This window comes from Protopterus annectens, chromosome 4.part0 (genome assembly GCF_019279795.1).
Source record: "Protopterus annectens isolate FY-2018-M chromosome 4.part0, PAN1.0, whole genome shotgun sequence".
Classification (NCBI taxonomy): Eukaryota; Metazoa; Chordata; order Ceratodontiformes; family Protopteridae; genus Protopterus; species Protopterus annectens.
In genome coordinates, this window is record NC_056733.1 from 1,987,861,343 (window position 1) to 1,987,886,253 (window position 24,911).

The window sequence follows — 24,911 nt, forward strand, 5'->3', positions numbered from 1 at the left end:
CCAAGGCTAAAAGGAATGCCAGACCTGCCGCAAAATCAATGGGCAGAAGCACAAAAACAAATTACAGCCCTCATGGACATGAGAGCTATTCAAAAAGTTCCGCAACAGGAACAAGGACAAGGATTTTACTCAAGACCTTTCCTGGTCCCCAGAAAGGACAAAGCCTGGAGACCCATACTATACCTTTCTACTCTAAATACTTACCTGGATGTTCCGAAATTCAAAATGTTGACATTACAGCAGCTTCTTCCCATGCTGGGCAAGAAGGCTTGGCTTGTTACTTTGGACCTCAAAGAGGCATACCTGCATGTCCCTATCAAAGTTGCAGAAGATACCTCAGATTCATAGCTGGTTTAATGCATTACCAATTCTCTGCACTGCCCTTTGGCTTATCTACTGCGCACAGGGTCTTCACAAAGTGCCTGGCACCAGTAACTGTATTTTGCAGACAAAAAGGAATTCAAATATATCCATACTTGAACGACTGCCTTATTCAAGCAGAGAGCAAGGACATTCTTCTAAAGCATCTGGCGTTTGTAAAAAAGTTGCTAATTTGCCTTGGGTACACAGTAAATGAAAAGAAGTCAAAACTAGTGCCCTCACAAGAGATAATATTCCTGGGTGCCAGCTTAAATACAACGGCCCAGACGGCTTATCTCACGCCAGACAAGCAAGGACAAATGCCTCAGTACTTTCAATTGATGGCAACAAAAACCCAACTACCTGCAAGAAAAATTCTGCAGGCCTTGGGATTCATGGCATCCTGCATACTACTAATTCCATATGCCAGACAGCATATGAGGAAATTACATTGGTACCTAAAAAGTGTTTGGACTCAACACTGTCACAGTTTGGAAGCAGTAATACCACTAATTCCCTGCCTACAGCAGGAGTTTCGATGGTGGGCACAGGCATGTCACCTCAACAAGGGACAGCCTTTCACTCTACCCACAGCCAGGCAGACACTAACAACAGATGCCTCGGATTCCGCCTGGGGAGCACACATGGCAGGAAAATGTATTCAGGGCAAGTGGGCCGCAGACCAAATGCATCTTCATATCAATCAAAAAGAGATGTTAGCTGTGCAAAATGCCCTAGCAGCTTTCAAGGACCTTCTGCATCCAGGACAACTACTATTAGTCAGACAACACCACAGTTATGTGGTACATAAACAAGCAAGGGGGCACTCATTCTTATCCCCTATGCAGACGAGCCATGACCTTGTGGAACACAGCTCTAACCTATCAAGTTCATCTGCAAGCACAATTCCTGCCAGGAAAGAAAAATTCTCTGGCAGATGACTTGAGCAGAAACATCATGGATCCTCACGAGTGGAAATTAAATCCACAAGTATTCAGCATGATAACGCAAAAATGGGGGTGCCCAGACATAGATCTTTTGCCTCCCCAATGAATTGCCAACTACAGAAATTCTGCACAAGGACTTATCACACACAAGCATGGAAAGTGGATGCTCTCTCGTTCAGCTGGAAAAGCCTAAAAGTTAATGCCTTCCCACCACTGCCTATCCTTTCAAAGGTACTCCTAAAAGCCAGACAAGAAAAACCACAGATGATCCTGATTGCCCCAGACTGGCCATGCCAGCACTGATACCCAATCTTAAAGAACTTAACTCAAGGCCCACCATGGATTTTACCTCAAACTCCGCACCTTCTGACTCAGCAAAACAATCAGATCCTGCACAGTCAGCTCAAAACCTTAAACCTGGCTGCATGGCAGATTCCTTAGTCAAGCAGACAACACCTCTCTCTAAAGCTGTTATGGATGTCATTTTGGAGGCCAGGAGGCCTAGCACCAGGAAATCTTATTCAGAAAAGTGGAAGAGATTCTGTGCCTGGAACCAGGCTCAAAGCTTTGACCCTCTTGTCCCAAATATTCCTCGGATATTACAATACTTAACTGAGATGCTGGACAAAGGACTATCCTTTTCATCCATTAAGATCCACGCCTCTGCCATCTCGGCTCATTACAACACAGATCCTCCTATTTTCTCTCATCCATTGCTAAAACAGTACCTCAGAGGGGCTAAAAACATAAGACCGCCCTGGAGAGCAACAACACCATCTTGGGACCTCAACTTTGTCTTGGAAAAACTAACTTTACCTCCTTTTGAGCCAGCCAATTCAGCAGTATTAAAATAGGTGTCATGGAAAACTGCTCTGCTTCTGGCAATAACCTCAGCACGAAGAGTTTCAGAGTTACAGGCACTAATGGCAGTGGAACCTTTCATCATTTTTCACCACGACAGGGTTTCTTTAAGAACAAACCCTTCATTTATGCCAAAGGTGGTATCCAGTGTGGCTCTTAACCAAACTATTCACTTGCCAACTTTTTATCCAAATCCCCAGAATAAAGGGGAGAGACTTCTGCATTCATTGGACATACACAGACTTATGTTTCTACTTGGACAAAACAAAAGCTTTCAGACAAACTGAGCAGATGGAAGATAAAGCTAAATCAATGCAAACTGTTAAATATTTCTTACAAGTTCAGCCTCCAAGATTTAGTAGGCACTGGCCCTCTAAAAATTGGTCCTTCCCAGCCCCTTCCAAGTCTTCTCAAGCCAAACCCAGACACAGAAGAAACCCCAGGTTTCAGTCCCAAGTGACACACAAGACTAGGCAGTGGGGGATTTCTGCACCCGAACCTGGGAGTAGTAAGACTCCCCCTATGGAAAACTGTCTCAATGACTTGCTTTTAAAACTTCCAAGCACTTCCCAACTGACTGCTCCTTTAGGCGGAAAGATTTGTCTGCAGGCCAGAAACTGGGAACTCACTACCCAGGACAAATGGGTTTTAAGTATAGTGTTCCAAGGATACAGATTTCATTTCCACACGTTACTATCACCAAGTGGGTGGCCAGATCTACCCCCAAATCAGTGGGCAGAGGCCCAAAATCAAGTACTCTCTCTCTTAAACATGGGGGCTATTCAGTTGGTACCAGAAGAGGAAAAGGGACAAGGTTTCTATTCGGGACTTTTCAAAAAACAAGTAATCTCCGTGGTATCCCTGAAGTCTCACAACAACCCACTAAAGTGTAGTGGGTCTAAAAACAAAACAGTGTAAGAAACTTCTCTGTGTGGAAGATTTTTCAGTCCATATATTTCTGGTTAATCACTGTATATTAATCAGATCAGACAATAGTAGTAGAAGTAGCGAACGTAAACTCAAGTCAAAAAGTAATAATAGAAAATATATAATTCTACAGTATTACTAAGTATTCGAAAGTAATCCAAGCAAGGCAGGCAGTCTGTTTCCAGTCAAAAATCCTTTATTAAGTACACAGACGTTTTCTAGTTAATCACTGTATATTAATCAGATCAGACAATAGTAGTAGTAGCAGCGAACGTAAACTCGTCAAGTCAAAAAGTAATAATAGAAAATATATAATTCTACAGCATTACTAAGTATTGCGAAGTAATCCAAGCAAGGCAGACAGTCTGTTTCCAGCCTCTGCTCTCCAAGGTACTACTAAAGATCAAACAGGACAAGCCAAGGACGATTTTAATTGCACCAGACTGACCTCAACAACACTGGTACCCACTCTTGCGCAGTTGTGTCACGCTTGGCTCCATGGCACCTGCCTCAGACTCCTTCCCTGTTGTCTCATCAAGAGAACCAGATTCTGCACCCTCAGCTGCAAACCCTGAACTTAGCAGCCTGGCTAATTACCTAATCTCTCCTTTACCATCCCTCAGTAAATCAGTGATGGATATCATTTTAGAGGCAAGGAGGCCTAGTACTAGAAAATCTTATGCTGCAAAATGAAAAGATTTTGTGCCTGGAACCAGTCTCAAGGAATGAACGCAGCAGTGCCCAATTTATCGAAGATTCTACAATACTTGACTGAGATGCTTCATAAGGGCTTGTCTTTTTCCTCCATCAAAATTCATGCCTCAGCCATTTCAGCTCATTATAGCACAGAGCCTCCTCTCTTCTCTCACCCACTGCTCAAGCAGTTCCTCAGAAGTGCCAAAAATTTAAGGCCACCCAGGAGAGCTCCAACTCCAGCTTGGGATCTTAACTTTGTCTTGGAGAAGCTCACTTTTCCTCCTTTCGAGCCAGCTACTACTGCAGATGTAAAATTTCTTTCCTGGAAAACAGCTTTCCTTTTAGCAATCACTTCTGCAAGAAGGGTATCTGAATTACAGGCCCTTATGGCATGCGGACAGGGTGTCCCTCTGAACCAATCCCTCCTTCATGCCCAAGGGGGTATCCAGTGTGGCTCTTAATCAGTCCATTCATTTGCTACCTTCTTTCCTTACCCACAGAAAAAGGGTAATGGATACTGCACTCTTTAGATGTGCACAGACAGCTTAGATTATACTTGGACAGGGCTAAACCTCAAAGGAAATCTGAACAACTGCTTCCGGCATTTGCTGCAGGGACAGAGGGGAAAGCTATTTCAAAACAAACCATTTCAGAATGGATAGACCACTGCATTAATTTCTTCTATAAGCACCATGGAAAACCTATCCTACAGGGCATCAGACCCCATTCAACCAGGGCTGCATCTACCTCTACAGCTTTTCGCAGGGTTTCTGCCTGGCTGGGAGTAATGTGAATGGCTGTCCCTTGTTTTGTTGACTAGCCTTTGCCCACCATCGAAACTCCTGTTGCAAGCAGGGACTGAGAGTAATTATAGTTTCCAGGCTGTGGCAGTGTTGAGTCCAAACACTTTTTTAGGTACCACTGAAGTTTCCTCATATGCAATCTTGCATATGGAATTAGTATGATGTAGGATGCCATGAAGCCCAAAGCCTGCAGAATTTTTCTTGCAGATAACTGGGCCTTTGTTGCTAACATTTTGAAATAGGTAGTCCGTTGCCTTTGTTTGTCTGGTGTGAGATAAGCCATCTGGGCAGTTGTATTTAAGCTTGCACCCAGGAATATTATCTCTTGAAAGGGTACTAGTTTTGATTTATTTTTGTTGAGTGTGTACCCTAGGCATGTTAGAAGTTTTTTAACAAACGCCAGATGCTGTAGAAGGATGTCCTTGTTCTCTGCTTGAATTGGACAGTCGTCCAAGTAAGGATATATTTGTATTCCTCTTTGTCTGCAGAATGCAACTACTTGTGCCAGGCACTTTGTAAAGACCCTGGGCACAGTAGATAAGCCAAAGGGCAGTGCCGAGAATTGGTAATGCATTGAGCCAGCCTTGAGTCTGAGGTATCTTCTCATATTTGTCTGATTGGGACATGCAGGTATGCCTCTTTTAGGTCTAAAGTTACAAGCCAAGCGTTCTTGCCTAGCATGGGTAGAAGCTGCTGCAAAGTCAACATTTTGAATTTTGGTATATCCAGGAATGTGTTCAGAATAGATAGGTCCAGTATTGGCCTCCAGGCCTTGTCCTTTCTGGGTACCAAGAACGGTCTTGAGTAAAATCTTTGTCCCCGCTCTTGCTCTGGCACTTGTTGAATGGCCCTCATGTCCATGAGGGATGAGACTTGTTTTTGTGCCTCTGCCTATTGATTTTTTGGCAGATCTGGCCAGCCGTTTGCCTTTGGCAGGGTATGGAAATAGAACTTGTAGCCCTGTGACACGATGGGTTATAATGTGCCAATTTTGAGTAAAAAGTGCTAATTCCCCCCCCTAAGGGTGCTGCCAGGAAATAAGTGCTTGGTGCAGGCAGGGAGAAGTCATTGGGTCTGTTTCCTGTAATGTTGTGATTTGTCTTCTCCACTTTTGGAGGTAGAAGCACCCCATTGCTTTGACTTGTATGAACCTTGTGCCTGGGATCTGCCTCTAGGGCATCTGGGTCTGCCCCTTTGAGGTCTGTCTGACACAGGAAAGGACCACTTCTTTGTAGGCCAGTGTTTACTAAACCTAGGTGGCTGTACTTGTAAAAAATCTTTGACAGTTTGCATAGACTTAGCTTTGTCCTCCATTTTCTTTAACAACTCTTCTGCCTTAACACCAAACAAAGTATCATGCTGTAAAGGTGCATCTAATAATTTAACTTTGACATGATCAGGCAGATTTTGTTCCTTTAGACAAGCATGCCTCCTAATTACAGAACCCGTAACTGCGGCCCTGCAGGAGGCCTCCAGAGAATCAAAACCACATTGCAAAGTATGTTTTCCAACTTGTTCAGCTGCATGCACTAAAGCCTGCCTTTACTTGTTTTCTGCACATTCAAATTATAAAAGCATTTTCTGTTTAAGCAATGCCATGACATGTTGCTGATATTTAAGCATATGAAACTGACAGTTCAAAGCCCTTATAGCCAAGGTAGCAGATGTGTAAACCTTTTTTTCCCCAATCTATCCAGTGCCCTTGAATCTCTGTCAGAAGGGGTAGGGTTTTTTGCAGCTGAAGCCTTAACCCCTTTTGGACCCTGTGAAATTGTTTCTGGGTCTGCAGCAGGGTTTTTGAAAATAAATTTGTGAGAGTCAGGAACCCTGTAATATCTGTCAGGATTAACAGGAGCTGGAGTTAAGGAGTCAGGGGTCAGACTAGACTGAGAATACATCATCTACAATGTCTAACACAGGTGGAATGGCTAGAGGCCTGTGTTAAGGTAGTAAAAGGAAGTCCCTGAGCCTTTTCTTAGATTCTGAAAAATCTTGGCTCTCCCAGTGGAAATGCTCCCTCATGGTATGTAAGGTTTCCCCAAAAGAATAGTCCTCAGGAGGCGAAGCTGAAGGAATAGATTCTTCAGCATCAGAATCCTCATTTAGAATCCTCATTGGGGGAAGAAAATATTCATGGTCAGAAGAGGAATCAGAAGAAATAGAAACCTGATCTGAAGATTCATAGTCTGTCTCTTGCCTAGGTCTCTTATCAGGAAGGGGGATGGGAACCTCTGATCAAGGTAATCAAGTCTTCGGCCATTTTGAGCTTCTGTTTTTTGGGCTTGGAGGCCTGTCCACGTGGCTCTTGAGTTTGTTTTTTGTCTTTGAAGGTGCTTTAGTCTTTGCCTTTGAAGCTGAAGTCAGTTTAATGTATAGATGTTTAGGTCTGAATACACCCTCAGAAGCCGGTGCCTGCTCAGTGGCTCTGGACCCATCTGAAGGAATACTACCCGAGGCTCCAGTACCTTGAGTTTCCAGTGGCATAGCCAACTCCACGTGGGAGTCTGTAGCGGCCTGCGACTCTAAAGTATCAGGTGTCAGGGGCTGCGAAAGCGCCTCACTGAAAGCCGGGGACTGGCTTAGGAGAAGCTTCGTCGTCGGTTTTAGGCCTCGATTGTCAATCTTTTTCTTTTTCTTTGCGTTTTTTGTGAACTTCGGTAGTCGGATGGCTATCCGACATTTCTGGATAATTAAACCTGTGTCCAAAGTAGTTTAATGCAAAATCATACCGATGCTTAATAGTGCGTTGGTTAAATCTAGCACAAAACCGGCAACCTGAAACGTTATGGTCAGGGCCTAGTCAAGGAATACAGTAAGAATGAAAGTCCTTATGAGTTATTTGCTTTCCACAAGAAATACAATTATTAACTTTTTCTGACGTCAGTCTGGAGCAAGAAAAAGTTTCCCCAATGGGGTACTTAGCTTTAATGAAGACTTCGGATCTGAAATTCGAACACGAAAATCTCAGGAGTCTGCCGACAGGCACTTGTGAACTGCTTCTGCTTCGGGCACCGCATGGCAAGAAAGACTAAAGAAAATGGCGTCGGCTGCTTCTTTTATACCCCTGACGACCTGACGTCAGGGAAGGGGCGACAGCAGCAGACGCAGGACCCAAGACTTTGGAATTCAGGCCGACTGAGGGCAACCTGCCAGCAGGATTACCCAAATGTAATGACTGCAACAGTGAAACATGAAGAACATAGTACAGTTGTGTACACTTAACATAAATGTAGATGTTAGAGTGTATTCACTGTTGCAGTCCTGGTTACCCTCCCTCCAGCCCCCTTTCTTCTTTTGGCTATACCTCTACTCTCACTTACTATGCTCTAAAAGCTTTTTGGTGTATTTGCTTTTTTGTTGGAGGTATATCCTTGTATTTATAGATTTAATTGCTTCCCATAAGTGGGGCACCTGACATCTGAGGCAAGAAAAACTGATGTAATGGCGTCGGCTGCATGTTTTATACCCCTGACAACCTGACATCATGGAAGAAGGGACAGCAACTGACACAGGACACAAGACTTCGTTAATCAGGCTGACTGAGGGCTACTGCAAGCAGATAACCCAGATGCAACAGTGAATGCACTCAAACATCTACATTTATGGTAAGTGTACACAACTGTACTTTACCCTCCCTCCCTCCAGCCCCCCTGACTTCTATTGACTATATCTCTGTTCTTGTTTGCTATGCTTAAAGCTTTTTGGTGTATTTGCTTTTTTGGTTGGAGGTGTAACCTTGTATATAATTGCTCCCCATTATGGGGGCACCTGACATCTGGGGCAAGAAAAACTGATGTAATGGCATTGGCTGCATGCCTTATATCCCTAATGACCCGACGTCATGGAAGATGAGACAGCATCCGACGCAAGACCCAAGACTTTGATAATCAGGCCGACTGAGGGCTACTGCAAGCAGATAACCCAAATGTGATGACTGCAACAGTGAATACACTTGAACATCTACATTTATGTTAAGTGTACACAACTGTACTTTTTTGAAGTCTCTAATCTTTTTAGGTACAACTCTTTGAGGTCTCTCAAGCTGGGTAATATAGGTAGATAAATATAATGCATCTTTAGGTATATATTTAGTAATAGGTTTGATGATAATATGAATAAGGGGAAGTTAAGACACTTTTGGATGTAGTGGAGATGTCTGGAAATTGGATTAGCCAGATAGAAGGCTTGCTTTGGAGACATGATGGTCAATTGATAAGGAATTTCTTTTCACTAGTTGGGAGGGAGGCAAACACACGCATGTTGAAAGACTGCCAATTTCCAGTTTTGCTGAGGCTAGTTGAAATACTCATACCAGTCCTGGTAATTAGAATAGCCCTGAACTGACAAAAACAGGTTGTGCCCTTCGAGACGAGTTAGTTACTGTTTCATTTCGCTAATCCTGAGAAGAAGCATGTTAGGCTGCATTATGTGCTGACATCATGTTTTCTGGGGTCTTTGAAATTCTCATGCCATGAAGAAGGCTGAAGCGCAGCCATTTATGTTATTTTTATAACAGAATATTGTTTATTCTTGTACAAGTTCAGATATCAATATAAATAAAACACTATGACTATTCTTATTTTGTGTTTCATGATGATGTTTTGGTTGTCTGTTTAGTTTGTGTTTAAAAGTTGGTATCCCACAATTCTATTGGAGTGGGCGGGGCTACATAATTATGTATGTGATTTTTTTATGATGATCAGCGTACAGATTTGTATATATTTTCATGGGCCTTTGTCCAGATTTTTGATGTTTCCAGGTTGAGATGTATATCCCCCACTCCATCCCTTTCCAGATATGAGAGGGAAACTGGCAGAGTGGAGAAAATTACATCAGATGATGGCAAACACTGAAGCACAGATAATGAGTAATTGCAAAACGTATGTTGGTCCAATAAAGAGTATTGCATCACATCTGTGTTTTAGTCTGTGTTTTTTTTTTTTTTTGGACCAGCATGGCTTTTTGTTTTACTTTTTCAGGCAAGTGAATGTTATATATCATTGTAAGGGTATATTGTCTAATTCAAGTTAAAATCTCTGAGCAAAAGGATGACAAATGTACCTGAAAAACTGTCATGTTCTCAAACTAATCCTGCTGCTTATGCTATAACAAGGAACCACACAAATCATCCTAAAGACACGTGAGGAAAAAGGTTTTTACTCATAGCACTTCTTGGTTTCAAGAAAAGATGGTCCATGGAGACCCATTATGCACCTGTCAAAATTAAACTGGTCTCTTTGTGTGAAATTTCGAGATTGCACTGCAATCCCTTCTTCCCTTGCTGAGTCCAAAGACATCTTTTGCTGCAGTATATCTAAGTGATGCATACCTGCACATCCCAGTCTACAAGAAGAGATTCTTGGACAGAGAGTGGTCTCTACTAATTAATCTCCATACACATTTGCTTGGCTACTGCTCCAGGTACTTCCATAAAATGTATGGCACTAGTTATCCACTGCAGGGCAGCACACACATTTAACCATATATGAACTATTACCTTCTGCAAGGATCTTAAATTTTGTGTTTTGCTTCAGTGATTTGTTGTCTAAGCTTTACTAGCTTATCACATGTTGCATTTATTCCCATTTGTATATCTAGCACAGTGTACTGTATATTTTTCTTACTGTTACTAGAGGCCATTTTGGTCTAGTCCTCATACCTATTCATAATAACAGCTAAAGTGTACTGAGTTTAAGTTAATTTGCTCATCTGTGGAAGGGCACTGCAAGCTCATTTATTTTCTTTCTATTTAAGATAAACGTTCACATCCTAAGACCCCTGGTCTCAAGCCCAGCACTTTGAAACAGTTGGGTCATTCAGTCCAGTCAGTAGTGAATGTCTGCGAGCAAAAGGTAGATGTGAGATTTTTTTCAACATTTATTTAACATGCTTACATTGTTAGATCTGTTAAGCTTGCTTTGATTTATGCACTTGTAAGTCAATGAAAGTGAGTGTCACTGTGGAACAGCAGTTTGTTTGTACCTCAATGTGCTTGGTTTTCCATATCATTTCTTTGCTGAAGTGCCTTTTGTATTGAGCCTTATTGTTTTCTGCTGAATGTTTCAGGTTCCTTGTACATCCCCAAAACATGCCTTAGGTGACAAAGTACTGTAATAAAAATTGCTCTCACTTACTGATCTTTTAAATTGTCTAAAGGTATGGGTGAAGTGTGTGTTTGTGTTTTTATTTTTCACACCATGATCCTCTGCTTGTCTTGCTTCTGCAGTGAAATCTTAGGACACCAGTATTAATTTTGCAAGTGTTTGGTCACTCAGCCTCAAAAGCTGCCCATAAATTTGAAACAAATGAGACTGCTCAAAACATTTTGTTTTCACCAGGGGTAAGTCCTGGCTGAGCTTATATATACTACTCTATGATTGTACAACACTCTGGGGAAAAGAAAGCATAAAAGCAACCAACAACTGTCTGGAGCAATCCATTTTTTTCACTCTTATTTAATCAGTTAATATATTTTCACTTACTACTACATCAGACACATTCTGTGAAGCTGTTTGTCTGCCTGTCAACATCTCCAGTCCAAGCAATCCATTTTTTTCACTCTTATTTAATCAGTTAATATATTTTCACTTACTACTACATCAGACACATTCTGTGAAGCTGTTTGTCTGCCTTGCGCATGTTGAGTGCCTGAAAATGGCTCCATTTCCCTTGTAACCATGCATTGAATAAAGCTGGTGTTGGAGAGTGGTTTGGGTAGTGAAAGTGAGATATAAGAAAGCTGGCTCTGTAGAAAAAGAAATCAAATGATTGTTTTTTAGGTCATGGCACAGCTGTTTAAATGTCCTTGTATTCCCAGCCTTTTGGAACTTGGTGGCAGATCTAAAATGCTTTTGCATTAACGTGTCAGTGTTGGAGGAATATAGGCTGTATAAAGAAGTGTTATACAACAGGAAGAAGCCTGTCCCTATCTTAATTTAGAGTTGCACTAGATTCTGGAATATTAAAATAAGATTGTTGAATTTTTGGCGCTACAGTGTAGAGTGAGGAGTATGAGAGGTGTACCTCATACAAAGGGAGCTCTCTTGAGTTACCTTTTTTTTACCTTTTTTTTTTTTTTTTCACTTTAATGTGTACAGTTGCTTTCTTCATTTACTGCAGTGCATTCATTTTCTGTGGGACTTAACCACAGGTGGACTTCAGTTTTCCAGGAAGGTTTAAAAAAAAGTCAACATCTCCAGTCCAGGGTAAAGGTTACCTACCTCTCCAAACATGTCAGCTGGAAACACAGCTTTAAGGGGGAGCATGCCCAACACCATCTTTACTATTTTTTTGTTTTATTGTTAAAAGACAACTATGGTTAAAGTATTATTTGATATCACTTAGCTTGTTATTGATGTTCTGTGCTGTACTGCTGTACTTGTGTCCCTACTTGATATAGTAATTTTAGGTTATTCAACCAGGGAAGGTGATACTTTCAATGATCTTGAAAATATAGAGCTACAATGGATCTTAAAATTTAAAGCGCATCATACTCCAGGTCTTAATCAGTATGTGAGTCTCAGATCAGTCCTGAAGAAAAGAAGTCTGAAATAATAGGATGTTCTCTTTTATGTAGTACTGACGTTTTTGGTAATAATTTTTAGTTGTAACATCTGAAGGGAGTTTTACACTTAGTTTAACCAATTGTTATTCTTTAGGGACCCCTTTATTGGATCCACTGTTACAGTGGTAGTCCAAACTCTTGGTTATAATGTTTTTACTATTTTCTTTGAATATAAGATGATGCTTATATGATAAGATATGAACTTTCATCATTATTTTTTAAGTACCTTTAATAAGGTTTTGTTTTGCGTTTTCTCATCATTTTTTTGCATTATATATGTATTTTATTTTATATATATACATTATGATTTTAGGCACTTAACAAGACACAGTGCATCTAAACACCTATATTCATGTAAGTTACAATAGGTCAGTCTTTAATATCCAAGATTTTCCCTGTTCTCAGATATTTGATGCTGAGCACCGGGATTATTGGAGTATATTTTATTAGAAAATTTACATCGGTCTTGTGTTTATTGCCTTATATCTAATTATGAAATATTAAATAAATAAAATAATTAGTAACAAATACTATACTTATAAGGTTTACATATTATATTATATATATTTTTTAGATTAGTTAGCTTGTTACAGTTATATATACATTTTAATACACAAAATAATATACAATATATATTTGATATATGCTTTTGAAATAGAGTATGTTTCATTACTATTTTTTTCTTTCTATTTTTATTTTTGATTTTTGTATGGCTATATATACATGCATATTTTTCTGGAGAGTCATACATAATAAATAAATAAATAATATAATAAATTCATGTTTACATATAGCGTCTTACTAAAGTTGAAAGGTGACTTCTTATATATCTATAGTTCATGTATATCATCATGTTCAATAAGTTGCTTTCATAAATAGTTTTAACATCAAATGAGTACATATATTGTTGGCTCCATTGATAGACTAGTTGTGCTGAGCCAAACGCTTCTTCTAAGAGCTGTACATGTTGAGTTTCATAGCGAATGCCATTAATATAAAATGCTGTATAGTATTTTGAATGCCATTCCGTTTCACTATGTAAATGCAATATATGAACGGATGTGAGCGTTATGACATTCATGAAGAGAACCATTGGATTTTCATAGTATTACTATTTATTTATTAAATAGTCTTTTGTTAAGTAATAGTTTTATCTGATTTCATGTTTACAGATATTTTAGTTGAGCATATAATGCTGTTAGATTTTTTAGATGCTTTTTAATGTCGATCAATGTCTATTATATTTAAGGTATACATTTTGGACTTTTTAGTCAAACCATGAATTTGAATAATATTGGGATACTAATGATTCATTATGCTTTTATATAAAGGAAATATTTGAAATATATGAAAGTTTAAAATGAAGTTGCCGTCTTGCAGCAACAGGAAGTACATTTCTTGGCTCCTGCTGAATGATAAGAGCTACTCTGAATGTTTAATTGCATACTCTGCCTAGTCAATTAGGATGTTAATTACTGAATGATTGGTTAGAAGTACTATATAAGGGTCATCATGTTTTACTTAATTTAGATCTGAAGAAGCGTACATTGTGTACGAGAAAGCGCTCATCATTCCTGTTCTTTTTAGTTACAATAAAGAAGTGTTTTGTCTGCTGTACCATCGTGGAGTTCCTCATTCCTGTTTTTTACTTAGCTTTAAGGGGGAGCATGCCCAACACCATCTTTACTATTTTTTTGTTTTATTGTTAAAAGACAACTATGGTTAAAGTATTATTTGATATCACTTAGCTTGTTATTGATGTTCTGTGCTGTACTGCTGTACTTGTGTCCCTACTTGATATAGTAATTTTAGGTTATTCAACCCTAAAAATGTCTAGTAGGGAGAACCATATTGACATGATTGTTTTAATCTGAAGATCCCCTTTACTACAGTGTATCGCATGTCCCCAGATGATGGCACTTTTATTAAAGTTTCCTAAATTTCAGGCTATTGAATTTGTTTGTAATGAGAGGACGCATTATCAGCTGCCCTACAGATGGAGATTCAGCTACCCTACTGATGAAGATTCAGCTACAGTAAATATGCTCTTTGGTACTTGCCTTCTCTTGCTGCTGTATTCTTTAGTTTGTTTAGATGTTTTTGGTTAAGGTTGCTTATTTGGGGGAGATTGTTTTCAAGAGCTTATAATGACATTAGAAGAATCTCCAGCAATTGTTCCTTTGGGAGACAAATTCTGCAAGAATGCCTTCATTTAAAGTTTGGTGAAGAAAACGGCAATGAGCACTGTAAAACTTTTACTTAATTTTAGGTGAAAGGAACTGTTTATATGAACTAGAAGTCTTAAAACGTTTGTAGAACATGGGAAATTGCTGGTACTGGGACAGAAGATGTCTGCCCTTCACCCAGCAGATGAGCGTGATAGGTTTGAGCACACGAGAATGTTAAGGGAACTTAAAAAGCATAAATATCATAATGTGGAAAGATGGAGGAAAGTGTTAAGGGAATTGAATGTGTAGGGATGGTTGAGGGAGGGATTGAATGCTCATAGAAACACTGCTTTGATTGTCTGCGCAGCGTAACCAAGGAGCTGGATTGGCACTGACTTTTTGTTGTTTTTCGGGCAATCTCATTTAGAATGTTTAGGAAACTGGAATTAAATAATTGTATAATTTAGAAAATTGGAATTAAATAATTGTATGACTTTGTCTAGTGGAAGATTTTGTAATATTATCCAGTTCAAAGATTTTAAGGAAGACAAGATTTTTTTATTTTGAAAGGAAGAGAAGGTTGCACATGATCGGAACACTGTTTTATGTACAAGTTTGATCTCTCATAGCAAAAGTTGGTAGATAATAGCTTAACTCATTCCCTCTGATGGAGCTCTGGAAATTTGCACTGTAACTTCCTATGGGCAGAGCCTAAGCTTTTTGATGGAATCAAATTATGTCCTGACAATTCAAACGAATGTTCACGTCTCCAGAGGCGTAAGGGTTACTAAAGAATGGCAAACTCTTCAGCGCAAACTATTTTTATACTGGTAATATTCTATAGGTTCTAGGTTTTAAACTGGATTTTATAAGTCATAATAAACATATTGGCTATTAAATTTGTAATATTTTCTAAACAACTTGCAACATCTCAGCATCTGTTCAAGTTGCACACAAGCAGCATTTTGTTCATCCTGCTGAGAGTTTTCATGTGAGTCTAAGCAGGTCTGTCTGTGCTATCAAGCTGTTGAGAGATTTAGTAAAACGTAAAATTTTTGACAGTGTAAATAAATATTATATGAACAAAAATTAATCTCTCTGTGCACTAGACAGAGGTCATATAGCAATACAGCTGTGCTTGCCATTGTGTTAACTTTAAGAAGAAATGTTGTAAGGCTTTGAATTAAACATGGCTTTATAATTACTGAAGTGAATGTGAGCAAGCAGTGTTTGACGCCTAGAGGTCCCTAGCATGTAACTGCAGAAAATCTAGAGGCATCACTTGGCTATAACGAGTTAGGGTGTCAGAAAGGGTACCACAGGAAGCAGTTTTGTTTGGCATCTTCTTTAAAATCCAGTCAGTGGTGGAATGTCAGTCATTAAGTTTGTTGTTGTGGGCAGTGGTGGTAATAAGTTGAGTGAATCCAAATAGATTGAGTCTATAGTTTAAGGAGTGACTAGTTATTTTTTTCAGTCAAATTGAGGTAATTCAATATGATGGTTTCTTGTTGGATATTTGAAGAGGTCCAGTATACAAACTTCTCTTTGGCAGTATTGTTGCCGGTATAGATTTTTATGCTTATTATGCATAAACTTTTTTGTTTATTTAATATGAGTGAGGAAATAATAATGTTTTATCATGTTTATCACTGCTACAGTAGCCTTAGCTATATGAATTATATCCTGCCAAGGATGAAACAGCTGTCCAGCTTCCACGTGCCCAACCTGACAGACAGCTCAAGCTGAGCTGACTAAATAAATGACTAAAATAAAAGTTTGAGAGTAAAGCCCATTAGATCTTAACTGCTGTTGAAGAGTAAACTCCTGGGAGGCTTTCAAGGATCAACAGTTGTCTTGTGTTTTCCTTGCTGGATAGAAAAGTTCCCTTTGGGAAGGACTTCCATTTTCTTAATTTTGTTGATGTTTTATTACATTCCTCTTCAGGAAAGTTGTTTTAGAGCTGGGAGTGTTATGTTTCAGTGGAATGTCTAGAAACTGTAAAGTACTTTTAAACAGAGTGCTCATTTTTTCTGTCCATTTAAAGTGCTGTAAGATAACTGGAAACATTTTTTCTGTGAAGAAATTGTGTTTATTTTACTTTTGTGTGGCTGAAATAGTGTTTTAAAGTGCATTTCTTTAAAAAAAAAAAAGTAACTTTTGTGGACTGGTAGCGTTTACTGGCTGTTTTTCTTCCCCAGATAAGAGGCACCATTTTCAGCTTGACTGTGGAACAGACTACAGATACCATAGTTGGTCCTTCTTTGAACCACAAAATGAAACAATTAAGAAATCAGCTTTTTCCACCACACCAGCCTAGCAGTTTAGTTCAGCCACAGGTGGGTGACACTGTTGTGGCCATTTGTTATGTCTCAGATGACTCATCTTTTACCCCAGATCCCCCTGAGCCATGTCCTTTGTGGCTGTTGGGGTCCCTTCAGTTGGCAAGGAAGAGCCATTTTTATTAGTCCTGGGAGAGTGAACAGGTAAAGCTTCTTATTGTGTCAGAATTCTGTGCCCATTCCCAGGGAAGCTGCTGCTACCATTAATAACACAGTTGGCCACATTTTTCCTGTCAAAAGGAAATGGAAAACGAAGCACATATCTACTCTTCCTCAATTTCCTTTCAATAGGAGTAGTTTATTGGGTCTTGCTCAGGGTTTAATTCAGGCTGTTGATCCTTATTGTAAAGTGGTTTCTGGTAAAAGAAAGAGGGATTTCTGTTTTCCTGAAGATATACAAGATTCTGGATCTGAACAAGATGCAGGGATGAATACATTTTTTCCCCTAATATTTCTAACTCACACTCAAGAGGAAAGCTCAGTTTCTGATTCTCCCTGTGGTGGTTTCTGTTTCTGTGAGACAGTTGCTAAAATGTGCCAGTGGGAGCACACTGGGGTTTCTCAGTCTCTCAGAAAATAGTATGAGTTGTTACTAAAGGATTTTACAGAAATCCACACCCCTGATGTCCTTCAAGGATGCATCTGCAGTCCTAACAAATGGGTTGTCCTGGCCTCAGGCAGCCCTTCGGTCGGCCGGATTCCAAAGTCTGGGTCTGGCCTCGGCTGATGTCGCACTTCACCCGACGTCATAGCTGCAGTTCTGCGGGTATAAAGGCATCAGCCAACGCCATTTTCCTCAGTCTTTCTTGCCGCGTGGCGCCCGAAGCAGAAGCTGTTTGCAAGTGCCGGTCGGTCGGAACCAGAGATTACTACTACCGAAGACTTCTAAAAAGCTAAGTACCCCGTTGGGGACTCTTTCTTGCCTCAGCCGATGTCAGAAAAAGTGAATAACTGTTTAACTTGTGGGAAACAAATACCTCATAAAGATTTCCACTCTTACTGCCTACCTTGTTTAGGCCCAGACCACGACGTAGCAGCTTGTCTAGCCTGTGCTTCCTTCAACCGACGGACACTTAGACGTCTGTCGGAGTTTGCAGAGGAGTTTTTCGGCTCCGCTTTTGCTTATATCATGCCGTCGGAAACTCCGACTTCACATTTAGCTAAAAAGCGTAAGGAAAGGACCGACACTCGCGGTCCGCGGTTTCGTCCGAAACCGCGGTTAAGCCAGCCGCGAGTGTCTCAGTTTCGGCCGAAACCGAGTCCGCTGTTCTTCCTTCGGCCGAAAGCATGCCTCCTTCTACCGAGGCCTCTTCCAGCTTGGCTGAATCTGCTACAGAAAATCCACCTGCTCTTACAGTTTCTCAGGAATTATCAGATACTATCCCCTTAGATGTATCTACTCCTGCACGGGGAGCTGCTAGGCCCCCTGCATCCATGTCAATTAAGGCTTTTGCCAGGGCTAAAGCAGCTAAATCTTCAAAGGCCGTGCCTGGTAAAACCCCCTCTCACAGGCCTAGCTCTAGTACTCAAATGCTTAGTCTAGCAGAGGATCTCATTTCTTTAATCAGGGGAACCCAGTCTCACCCAGACAGGGCCTCTCACCCACCTCCAGAGAAGAGGCCTAGAGCAGAGCCCCCTGAGCCAGTTTCTTCAGATTACTCCTCTGATGATTCAGATAATACAAATCCTCCAGAAGGCCCTTATTCTCCATATGAGGATTCTGATGCAGAGGATTCCATACCTTCTGCCTCTCCTCCTGAGGAATTTTCTTTTGGGGAAACCTTGCATGCTATGAGGGAACAATTTCAATGGCAGGGCCAGGATTTTTCAGACTCTAGGAAAAGGCTCAGGATCTTTTTACATTTACCACAGCATAGGCCTTTAGCTATTCCTCCAGTACTTACAGTTGTGGATGATGCATTTAGTGATGCTTGTACTGCCCCTGACTCACTGCCTCCGGCCCCTGCTAAGCCCGACAGATACTACAGGGTTCCGGACACACATTATCATTTGTATAAGGCTCCTATTGCAGATCCTGAAACTATTTCACAGGGCCCCAAAGCTGTAGCTGCTGCCTCTGCCAAAAACCCCCTTCCCTCTGAAAGAGAATCTAGGGCATTGGAGAGATGGGGTAAAAAAGTTTATACTTCTGCTATCCTTTCGGCTAGGGCCTTAAACTGTCAATTCCACATGATTCAGTATCAGGAATTTCTGTTAGATCAGCTCACTAAAAAACTGTCCTCGCCTGAGCCTTTAGACCGTAAGTCTCTTCAGGATTTGGTGCATAACACTCAGCAGGTCAGTAATCATTCCTTAAAATGCGGCTATGATGCACTGGAGGCTTCCTTTAGATCAGCTATGACTGGTACAGTGATCAGAAGGCATGCATGGTTAAAAGAGCAATCCTTACCAGACCATGTAAAGTCAAAGCTTCTAGATGCTCCCATGGAAAAGCACAGTTTGTTTGGTACCCCTGCACAGCAAGTGTTGAAGAAGGTGGAAGAAAAAGCTAAATCTGTCCAGACAGTCAAGGATTTCTTACAGGTCCAGCCTCCGAGGTTTAGTAGGAACTGGCCTTCCAAGAATTGGTCCTTTCCAGACACCACCAGAGCACAGAGAAGCAGAAATAGGCGCCCTAGAGGCAGAGGTCAATCCAGAGGTGCCTACAGGGGACGTCAGTGGCAGCCTAACAGTCAGAGAACTACTGCCACAGATCCAGCCACTACCACTTCCACAGGACAATCACAGTGACTTGGCTCTGAAACCGCCTACCAGGGAACAACTGGCAGCACCCTTAGGCGGAAAGCTAGCCTTATTTTCAGTAAATTGGCATTACATCACAGGAGACAAATGGATTTTACAGACAATAGACAAAGGCTACAGGTTTCACTTCCATACTCTTCCAAGGAAGAGAGGAATGCCAAACCTACCTCCAAACCAAAGGACAAACGCTCTACAGCAAATAGACCACTTACTAAGGATGAGAGCTATAGAAAAGGTACCGGCTATGGAACAAGGACAAGGATTTTATCCAAGGCTTTTCCTAGTACCAAGAAAGGAAAACCAATGGAGACCTATCCTCGACCTGTCCGCTCTAAACACATATCTCATTGTTCCAAAATTCAAAATGCTGACCCTACAGCAACTTCTTCCCATGCTGGGCAAGGAGTCTTGGCTGGTGACTCTGGATCTCAAGGAGGCATACCTGCACGTCCCCATACGACCAAATTGCAGAAGATACCTCAGATTTCTTGCAGGATCAGAGCATTATCAATTCTCAGCATTGCCTTTTGGCTTATCTACTGCCCAGAGTATTCACGAAATGCCTGGCATCAGTAATTGCTCATTGCAGGCTTCAGGGAATTCAAATTTATCCATACCTGGACGACTGCCTGTTACAAGCGGACAGCAAAGACAAATTAACAAAAGATTTGAAAAGGTTATTCACCTGCTGCAAGCCCTGGGATACACAGTCAACATAAAAAAGTCAAGGCTGATACCATCCCAAAGGATAACCTTCTTGGGTGCAGAACTGGACACATCAAACCAGATGGCATTCCTCACAGCAAAAACAGAAGCAGCTACCACTCTATTTCATGGCATTAACAACGCAGAACCAGCTTACAGCAAGGAAAATCCTGCAAGCCCTGGGTTACATGGCATCCTGCATAATATTAATTCCACATGCCAGACTACATATGAGGAAGTTGCAATGGTACCTGAGGAATTTATGGTCTCAGCACAAGCACAGCCTAGAAACCCAAATTCCAATAATTCCATGCCTGAAGCAAGAATTCCAGTGGTGGGCCCAGGCCTGTCAATTGAACAATGGACTGCCCTTCCACAGACCTCACCCAAGCCAGACTATCACCACGGATGCCTCAGACCTCGGTTGGGGGGCACACATGGTGGACAAGTGCATACAAGGCTTATGGACTCAAGACCAGATGAACCTACACATAAATCAAAAAGAGATGCTGGCAGTAAAACAGGCAATTCAGACATTCAGACCATTTCTTCAACAGGGTCATTTGCTGATAAGGACGGACAACACCACAGTTATGTGGTATATCAACAAACAGGGAGGCACACATTCATATCCTCTATGCCGGATGGCAATGGACCTCTGGAATGTGGCCCTGAGCCTCAACATTCAGCTCCAGGCCATATTTGTGCCAGGAAAAGAAAATATACTAGCAGACATCTTAAGCAGAACAACCACGGATGTCCACGAATGGATGCTGCATCCAGACATCTTCAAAACCATCACAAGGAAATGGGGACTGCCAGAAATAGACCTGTTCGCATCCCCACACAACCACCAATTGAAAAAATTCTGCACAAGGACATACCACCCACTTGCTTGGAAAGTGGACTCCCTATCCTTCAGTTGGGAAAACCTGACAGCATATGCATTCCCACCTCTTCCTTTGATGCACAAAGTGCTACTGAAGATCAAAGAAGATCACCCGAGGATCATTTTGATAGCTCCAGACTGGCCGAGGCAACATTGGTACCCGCTACTGAGGAGTATGTCCCGGGAACACGCATGGCCTCTACCCCTACTACCTCTACTGCTAACACAGAACAACTTCAAAATCCTGCATCCAAACTTGAAAACACTGCAGCTAGCTGCTTGGAACATTACATAAGGCAAAATAACCCAGATTTATCTCAAAGGGTTAAAGACATTATCTTGGAGGCTCGAAGACCCTCAACAAGGAAAACTTATTCAGCAAAATGGAAAAGATATCTCATTTGTAGTGCAACAAAAGGAGTAGATGCATCATTGGCAAACATAGCTAACATCCTAGAATACTTAGCAGAGCTTTTCCACAGTGGACTGTCTTACTCCTCCATTAAGATTCATGCATCAGCAATTTCAGCAGAATACAACATGGATCCTCCAGTCTTTTCTCAACCTCTACTCAGGCAGTTTCTCAGAGGAATTAAAAATGTAAAGCCACCAAGGAAACCACCATTGCCTACATGGGACTTGAACTTTGTGTTAGAAAAGTTGACACTCCCCCCTTTTGAACCAGCAGCAACGGCAGAATTACAGTACTTATCTTGGAAAACTGCATTCCTGCTTGCAACCACTTCAGCTAGAAGGGTTTCTGAATTACAGGCATTAATGGCAGTACAGCCCTTCCTTATCTTCCATCAGGATAGAGTGTCCATGAGAACTAATCCTACCTTTATGCCAAAGGTGGTCTCCAGGGTATCATTAAACCAAGCAATACACCTACCAACATTCTTCCCCAACCCGCAGAACAGGGGGGGGGGGGAGATTGCTGCATACCTTGGATGTACACAGACAATTGCGCTACTACCTGGACAGAACCAAGAGCAATAGAAAAACTGACCAGCTTCTGGTAGCATATGCAACAGGAATGGAAGGAAAAGCAATTTCAAAACAAACAATCTCAAAATGGATAGGAAATTGCATTAGATTTTGTTACTCTTTTCATGGAAAGGCAACTCCAGAAAACATCAGACCTCACTCCACAAGGGCTACAGCCACTACCACAGCTTTCTTACGAGGAGTGGCTACCAAAGACATTTTAGAGGCTGCTACTTGGAGCTCCGTGCATACATTTGCCAAGCATTATAATCTACCTTTATACTCCAGATCCCGAGCAGGTTTTGCCACTGCTGTTTTGCAAGGGATCTTAACTACACCATAAACTCTTAGTGCCTCCTTAGTGCCTCCTCCCCCAGTTTGGCTATGGTATTCTACCCATTTGTTAGGACTGCAGATGCATCCTTGAAGGACATAGTACAGTTTTGTACCTACCATAAATGTAGATGTTTCCAGAGGTATGCATCTGCAGTCAGGATTACCCACCCTCCTTCCCCTCTGTGGTACTCCTAGGGTGTTTGCCCATCTTGTAGCTAGCTGGGGGAATCTATTATGGTGTATTTGTTTGTATATATGTATATACATGTTTATTTCTATTTGCTCTCTATTGTTTGGAAACATTTGCATTTATCCAAATTTAGCCTGCCTAGAGGGCACCTGGCATCTGGGGCAAGAAACACTGAGGAAAATGGCGTCGGCTGATGCCTTTATACCCGCAGAACTGCAGCTATGACGTCGGGTGAAGTGCGACATCAGCCGAGGAAAGACCCAGACTTTGGAATCCGGCCGACCAAAGGGCTGCCTGAGGCCAGGACAACCCATTTGTTAGGACTGCAGATGCATACCTCTCGGACATCTACATTTATGGTAGGTACAAAACTGTACTTTTTGTCTGCTTTAAAGGGTATGTGTGTTACTGCCTGCAGTTTTCCTGATAGCCAGTTGCCCTTCAAAAGACAGGATGTATAAAGTTTACTTTTACATTTTTATACTATTCCCAAACCTGACACAGCAGTTGTAGCTTTAGTTGAGCCCACTACTGCTGAACAGTTGATTCCAATCCTACTCTGTTAATAAGGATGGCAAAATTGTTGACTGGTATGGGGAAAAAAGTGTACTTCTGCAATTTTGATTTTCATAATGTTGAATGGTCAAACTTGTATTTTTAAATTTGTTCTGACACATTGTGAAAGTATGAGGAATGTTTTATCTACAGATGTTCTACGTGTTTCACAGTAGCAGTCATCACGTTTGGGTTATCCCTGTTGGGTAGCCCTCGGCCAGCCTGAATACCAGAGTAAAGGATTTCCCTCCTGCATCAGCTGCATGTCACCCGAGACTGACATCAGGTCATCAGTGCTATAAAGAGAGGCAGCCGACGCCATTACATCAGTCTTTCTTGCCGTGGAGCCCAAAGCAGAAGCAGTTTGCAAGTGCATCGGTCACCCATTGCTAGAGTGAGGGAGAATACTACTAAAGCTATGTGCCCCATTGGGGATCCTTTTTCTTGCACTTAACCAATGTCCAAAAAAGTAAATAACTGTCTCCGTTCTGGAAAACAAATACCACACGGAGACTTTCATAATCTGAGTGTAACTTGTCTAGGCCCAGATCACAACATCCACGTTTTTTGGTTCTGTGCCTTATTTAACGCTAGGACCATACGTAGGAGAGCTGATTTTGTAGCTAGGCATTTTAGGGAGGTTAGCTACTCATGCGTAATGACGTCTTGTCGGTCAATCGACTGTCGAAATTCCCAAAAAGAGAAAAGATGAGGAGAGAGACAGACCTCAGAAGGTTAGGCCCACAGACACAAATTGGAAGTCAGCCTGCCTTCCTTCCACTAGTTCAGAGGAACTCAGCGAGGCACATTTGCAGGCCCTGATGACAGCTGTAGAGCCATCTCAGGCCTCTACTGAGACCCTTCTGGAGTCTGGTATGCTGCCAGATCAGGCTCCTTCGACCGTTTTGGCAGTCGCGCCAGCACGTTGGTTGGGTCAGAGTCGCAGTCTGAGGATTCTGAATTTCTAGACTCAAGACACTGAACAACAGCTCCTGACAGCCTTTGAGCATTCAGATGCTGAAGAATCCATTCCTTCAGTCCCCCCCCCCCCCCCGAGGACCTTTCTTTTGGGGAAACCTTAAATTCACTCAGGGAGCATTTCTATTGGGAGTCCCAGGACTAACCCCAGTCAAAGAAGAGACTGAGGGGAGTTCCTGGACTTGCCTCAACACAAGCCCTTAGCCATTCTACCCATCCTGGATGTTGTGGAAGACACCTTCCTGGAATCTGGCATCACTCCTGATGCCCTACCTCCTGCACCCAGAAAACCTAACAGAGATACTACAGGGTACCTGACTCCCACAGGCATCTGTTTAAGAACCCTGCAGCTGACCCAAAAGTCATTACCCAGGGACCCAAAGCGGTTAAGACCAGCTCCTCCAAAAACCCAGTACCCTCTGACAAGGAGAGCAGAGCCTTGGAACGTTGGGGCAAAAAGGTCTACACTTTGGCTGCCTTAGCCATTAGAGCCCTCAGTTGCCAATTTCACATGCTCAAATTTCAACAAAACACTCTGGAATTAATAAATCAAAAAATTTCCACCTTACCAGAGAGTAATATTACCAGAGAACTAGGCGATTTGATCCACTCTAGCTCTCAAGTGGCAAAGCATTCCCTGCACTGCAGATTTGATGCTCTAGAAGGCTCTAGCAGAGCTGCAGTTTCAGGATCAGTCATCAGAAGGCATGCATGGCTGAGAGACCAGCCTTTGCCTGACCAGATAAAAATCTAAGCTCTTGGACACCCCCTTGGATAGGGAACTACTGTTCTGCCCAAAAGCAGAGGAAGTCATTAAAAAAATGGAAGACAAGGCTAAGTCTA

At 41.6% G+C, this 24,911-nt stretch overlaps 1 protein-coding gene across 2 annotated transcripts in view; it reads left to right on the plus strand.

The window, feature by feature from the left end:
• Positions 1 to 24,911, plus strand: part of HMGXB3 (HMG-box containing 3) — a 1,387,103-nt gene that overhangs the window by 752,212 nt on the left and 609,980 nt on the right. For both annotated transcript variants that reach the window (XM_044069603.1, XM_044069602.1), the window contains exon 9: positions 10,349 to 10,446. In XM_044069603.1, the coding sequence (XP_043925538.1) occupies positions 10,349 to 10,446 (98 nt within the window). The remainder of the gene's footprint in view (positions 1 to 10,348; positions 10,447 to 24,911) is intronic.